Source organism: Ranitomeya imitator, chromosome 10, assembly GCF_032444005.1.
Source record: "Ranitomeya imitator isolate aRanImi1 chromosome 10, aRanImi1.pri, whole genome shotgun sequence".
NCBI lineage: Eukaryota > Metazoa > Chordata > Amphibia > Anura > Dendrobatidae > Ranitomeya > Ranitomeya imitator.
In genome coordinates, this window is record NC_091291.1 from 2,432,204 (window position 1) to 2,439,017 (window position 6,814).

At 43.6% G+C, this 6,814-nt stretch overlaps 1 protein-coding gene across 1 annotated transcript in view; it reads right to left on the bottom strand.

Moving 5' to 3' along the window:
• Positions 1 to 6,231, bottom strand: part of LDLRAD2 (low density lipoprotein receptor class A domain containing 2) — a 171,601-nt gene extending 165,370 nt beyond the window's left edge. The window contains exon 1 of the mRNA XM_069741880.1: positions 5,900 to 6,231. Coding sequence (XP_069597981.1) covers positions 5,900 to 5,912 — 13 coding nt within the window. The 5' untranslated portion in view covers positions 5,913 to 6,231. The remainder of the gene's footprint in view (positions 1 to 5,899) is intronic.
• Between the last annotated feature and the right edge of the window lie 583 nt (positions 6,232 to 6,814).

Here is a 6,814-nt window from a genome sequence, read left to right on the forward strand (position 1 = left end):
GTGGAGGGGTTAGGCACGGATCCACTACACATCGGGCAGAGCCAGTGACGACTCATCCGGTGCCGACCACTGCGAACTCTGATCTCGGCTGACAACCACTGACAGTACGATTAAGTGGCGCGTGTATTCGAATACCTATGTGCCCGTGTCAGCCATCTCAAAACTCCTCATAGGAGCTTTTAAAAAAAATAATTTTTTTTTACAAATTTCCCATTTAAAAAACGCCCAAATTCCACATTGTGACGCCAGGAAGACTCTGGAGCTTAGTGTAGGATCCAGGCTCTCTGGCAGCGTTCACACAATGCAGTCCCGGTACAAACATCAGTAGGGTTTCTTGCTTTCAGAGCTTGTCCAGAACCAAACCAAACATGAATCGAGGCCATGTCCAGGCGCTAACTACACAGAACAGACCCTGGCTACTCACACGCGGCTGAGCTAGCCCCGGCCCGGTCACACTGCAGCACACACGGCCGCTGCAGGGATTCTGTCCTCTCTTCAGCTCCAAGACGCATCCAGCCTGGTCAGCCTCCCCTGCGGGCCTGGGATATACAGGGCTAGACGTGGGCCTAATCAACGTCTACAGAGCTAGGATTTAACCTTACAACAGAAATATCGTATGTAACCTGTATGGTGACAAGCGCAGATACAGCGCTTTTGTCATTTTATGACGATGGAAGTGATAAGGAGGAAAATCTGAAATTGCAGAACTACATTAAAGGGTTACACCATCAAGATAAATACACAAGTGGCTTGTTTTAGGAGAGGAGGACTTTGAGGTCGGAGGTGGATGGGGCGTCAGCACTGCCGGGCAGAGGCTCCTGCAGTAAGGGTACCGTCACACAGTGCAATTTTGATCGCTACGACGGCACGATTCGTGACGTTCGAGCGATATAGTTACGAGATCGCTGTGTCTGACACGCTCCTGCGATCAGGGACCCCGCTGAGAATCGTACGTCGTAGCAGATCGTTTGAAACTTTCTTTCGTCGTCTAGTGTCCCGCTGTGGCGGCATGATTGCATGGTGTAACATATATCGTATATGATGTGCGCATAGTAACCAACGGCTTCTACATCGCACATACGTCATGAAATTATCGCTCCAGCGTCGTAGATTGCAAAGTGTGACAGCAGTCTACGACGCTGGAGCGATATTGTTACGACGCTGGAGCGTCACGGATCGTACCGTCGTAGTGATCAAAATTGCACTGTGTGACGGTACCCTAAGAGGGTCCCATCACTCAATGCAGCCCCTGCTGAGAAGGGCCCATGTCCAGAAATATCACTGGTGCAGTAAGAAAAGTGGCCACAAGGTGGCACTCGCCCACTGGTCACCTACAGCAGAACCTGCTGGCTGATAACAGAGACAATCCCCTGCTCAGAGCAGGAAACACACTACAACCTGTAGTAACCCGAGGAGAAGGCCGAGCGTCACTGCACACACATGTAGTATGGACAGACGGCGGCCATACACGTGAAGAAGAGGAGCCCACCGGTGCCGGCTCGTAATTCTGGGCCTGACCACGGGTCCAGAACCAAAGGGCGAAGAATTCGGCCCAATGCAATCTGATAAATAAAATCAGCCTGCACTCGGAGCAATGTGATTGTACCATGGTGTGTCCACCTGCAGCGTCGCTCCAGCTCGGGTCAGATCACGATCGGACTGGAAAAAAGTCCCAGCAAGCGGCGATTGTGATGGGAAATCGGATCCCAATGCAAGTCAATGTGTGCGAGAAAAATCCCACAGCACTCGCCCCATGCGACCAATGTCCGATCCTCGGGCTATGCGCTCACAGTCAGGATCTTGCTGCGGATCTGCAGCGGTTTCCCATGCGTTGTGCAGTACCATGTAAAGGTATGGAAACCATAATCCGCAGTGCACGAGGGAAATACCGCGCGGAAACGCTGCGTTGTTTATTCCATAGTATGGCAAGTCTGTGTGCGGATTACACCTGCTCCATTATAGGAATCCGCACAAAAAACGCAGGAATTCTTCAAAACCGGTGCGGAAAAATCCACACACCAATGCACAAGGTAAGCACATAGCCTCACACCCCGATCTCCGAGGAAAAGCCGGGAATTCATCTGCTGCGTCGTGTAACATCAACCTGACAGGCTTCTATAGATATATACACATAGAATAGATAGATGTCAGTGACACACACACTAATATATATATATATATATTACATAGATAGAAGCCGGGAATCCATCTGCTGCTCAGTGTAACATCAACCTGACAGGTTACTATAGATATACACATAGAATAGATAGATGTCAGTGACACACACACTAATATATATATATATATATATATATATATATATATATATATTACATAGATAGAAGCCGGGAATCCATCTGCTGCTCAGTGTAACATCAACCTGACAGGTTACTATAGATATATACACATAGAATAGATAGATGTCAGTGACACACACACTAATATATATATATAAATATATATATATATATATATATATATATTACATAGATAGAAGCCGGGAATTCATCTGCTGCTCAGTGTAACATCAACCTGACAGGTTACTATAGATATATACACATAGAATAGATAGATGTCAGTGACACACACGCTAATATATATATATATATATATATATATATATATATATATATATATATTACATAGATAGAAGCCGGGAATCCATCTGCTGCTCAGTGTAACATCAACCTGACAGGTTACTATAGATATATACACATAGAATAGATAGATGTCAGTGACACACACACTAATATATATATATATATATATTACATAGATAGAAGCCGGGAATCCATCTGCTGCTCAGTGTAACATCAACCTGACAGGTTACTATAGATATATACACATAGAATAGATAGATGTCAGTGACACACACACTAATATATATATATATATATATATATATATATATATATATATATATATTACATAGATAGAAGCTGGGAATCCATCTGCTGCTCAGTGTAACATCAACCTGACAGGTTACTATAGATATATACACATAGAATAGATAGATGTCAGTGACACACACACTAATATATATATATATATTACATAGATAAAAGCCGGGAATTCATCTGCTGCTTAGTGTAACATCAACCTGACAGGTTACTATAGATATATACACATAGAATAGATAGATGTCAGTGACACACACACTAATATATATATATTACATAGATAGGAGAAAAGCCGGCAATCCATCTGCTGCGTAGTGTAACATCAACCTGACAGGTTACTATAGATATATACATAGAATAGATAGATAGAGGTCAGTGACACACACACTAATATATATATATATTACATAGATAGAAGCTGGGAATCCAACTGCTGCTCAGTGTAACATCAACCTGACAGGTTACTATAGATATATACACATAGAATAGATAGATGTCAGTGACACACACACTAATATATATATATATATATTACATAGATAGAAGCCGGGAATCCATCTGCTGCTCAGTGTAACATCAACCTGACAGGTTACTATATACCTTTATGAAGAGGTAAGCTATAGACTGGACCACGGTGAGTCATTGGACGTGGTATATCTCGATTTTTCCAAAGCGTTTGATACCGTGCCGCACAAGAGGTTGGTACACAAAATGAGAATGCTTGGTCTGGGGGAAAATGTGTGTAAATGGGTTAGTAACTGGCTTAGTGATAGAAAGCAGAGGGTGGTTATAAATGGTATAGTCTCTAACTGGGTCGCTGTGACCAGTGGGGTACCGCAGGGGTCAGTATTGGGACCTGTTCTCTTCAACATATTCATTAATGATCTGGTAGAAGGTTTACACAGTAAAATATCGATATTTGCAGATGATACAAAACTATGTAAAGCAGTTAATACAAGAGAAGATAGTATTCTGCTACAGATGGATCTGGATAAGTTGGAAACTTGGGCTGAAAGGTGGCAGATGAGGTTTAACAATGATAAATGTAAGGTTATACACATGGGAAGAGGGAATCAATATCACCATTACACACTGAACGGGAAACCACTGGGTAAATCTGACAGGGAGAAGGACTTGGGGATCCTAGTTAATGATAAACTTACCTGGAGCAGCCAGTGCCAGGCAGCAGCTGCCAAGGCAAACAGGATCATGGGGTGCATTAAAAGAGGTCTGGATACACATGATGAGAGCATTATACTGCCTCTGTACAAATCCCTAGTTAGACCGCACATGGAGTACTGTGTCCAGTTTTGGGCACCGGTGCTCAGGAAGGATATAATGGAACTAGAGAGAGTACAAAGGAGGGCAACAAAATTAATAAAGGGGATGGGAGAACTACAATACCCAGATAGATTAGCGAAATTAGGATTATTTAGTCTAGAAAAAAGACGACTGAGGGGCGATCTAATAACCATGTATAAGTATATAAGGGGACAATACAAATATCTCGCTGAGGATCTGTTTATACCAAGGAAGGTGACGGGCACAAGGGGGCATTCTTTGCGTCTGGAGGAGAGAAGGTTTTTCCACCAACATAGAAGAGGATTCTTTACTGTTAGGGCAGTGAGAATCTGGAATTGCTTGCCTGAGGAGGTGGTGATGGCGAACTCAGTCGAGGGGTTCAAGAGAGGCCTGGATGTCTTCCTGGAGCAGAACAATATTGTATCATACAATTATTAGGTTCTGTAGAAGGACGTAGATCTGGGTATTTATTATGATGGAATATAGGCTGAACTGGATGGACAAATGTCTTTTTTCGGCCTTACTAACTATGTTACTATGTTACTATAGATATATACACATAGAATAGATAGATGTCAGTGACACACACACTAATATATATATATATATATATATATATATATTACATAGATAGAAGCCGGGAATTCATCTGCTGCTCAGTGTAACATCAACCTGACAGGTTACTATAGATATATACACATAGAATAGATAGATGTCAGTGACACACACACTAATATATATATATATATTACATAGATAAAAGCCGGGAATTCATCTGCTGCTTAGTGTAACATCAACCTGACAGGTTACTATAGATATATACACATAGAATAGATAGATAGAGGTCAGTGACACACACACTAATATATATATATATATTACATAGATAGAAGCCGGGAATCCATCTGCTGCTCAGTGTAACATCAACCTGACAGGTTACTATAGATATATACACATAGAATAGATAGATGTCAGTGACACACACACTAATATATATATATATTACATAGATAGAAGCCGGGAATCCATCTGCTGCTCAGTGTAACATCAACCTGACAGGTTACTATAGATATATACACATAGAATAGATAGATGTCAGTGACACACACACTAATATATATATATATATATATATATATATATATATATATATATATATATATTACATAGATAGAAGCCGGGAATCCATCTGCTGCGTAGTGTAACATCAACCTGACAGGTTACTATAGATATACACATAGAATAGATAGATGTCAGTGACACACACACTAATATATATATATATTACATAGATAGAAGCCGGGAATCCATCTGCTGCTCAGTGTAACATCAACCTGACAGGTTACTATAGATATACACATAGAATAGATAGAGGTCAGTGACACACACACTAATATATATATATATATATATATATATATATATATATATATTACATAGATAGAAGCCGGGAATCCATCTGCTGCGTAGTGTAACATCAACCTGACAGGTTACTATAGATATATACACATAGAATAGATAAATGTCAGTGACACACACACATTATATATATATTACATAGGAGAAAAGCCGGCAATCCATCTGCTGCATACAGTAATGACAGTGACAGGTTACTATAGATATATACACATAGAATAGATAGATGGAGGTCAGTGACAGATACAATTAGTGCAGTTACTGGACATCGATTTAATTACCCCTTTCCAACATCGGGGGTAATAGTACGCTGATGTCGGACTTTCTCCCTTTGCTGCCGGCGCTGAGCCCACATCTTTCCTGGCACAGCTGTTTTGTATAAGGGTATGTTTCCACGTGCAGTAAACGCTGCGTGTCTGACGCTGCATAGAGCCGCAGCGTCAGACACGCAGCGTCCAGATGTTACAGCACAGTGGAGGGGATTTAATGAAATCCCATCTCCACTATGCGTGGTAACACGCATGCGGCGGCCCTGCGACTCCGGACATGCTGCGCGTCTTTTCAGATCGCAGCATGTCCGTATATCTTGCGGCGACGCTCCGTCGCCGCAAGATATAGCACAGAGCCCTATGGTGGGGAGCGATGATGCCGGATGTGTGCTGTGAACACATCCGGCATCATCGCGTCCCAGAAAGGGGGCGGGGCTACCGCAGAGCGGCTAAGCAGCTCCGGCGATACCGCCGGCCATCCTGAAAGTGGACACGCAGCCTAAGAGAGAAAAAATCCTCCTCTATCCCCGACCTCTCCTCTACCTCTATCCCCGGCCTCCTCTCCTCCTCTATCCCTGGCCTCTCCTCCTCCTCTAACCCCGGCCTCTCCTCCTCCTCTATCCCCGGCCTCCTCTATCCCCGACCTCTCCTCCCCTATCCCCGGCCTCTCCTCCTCCTCTATCCCCGACCTCTCCTCCTCCTCTATCCCCGGCCTCTCCTCCTCCTCTATCCCCGGCCTCTCCTCCATCCCCGGCCTCTCCTCCTCCTCTATCCCCGACCTCTCCTCTACCTCTATCCCCGGCCTCTCCTCCTCTATCCCCGGCCTCTCCTCCTCCTCTATCCCCGGCCTCTCCTCCTCTATCCCCGGCCTCCTCTATCCCCGACCTCTCCTCCTCTATCCCCGGCCAATCCTCCTCCTCCATCACC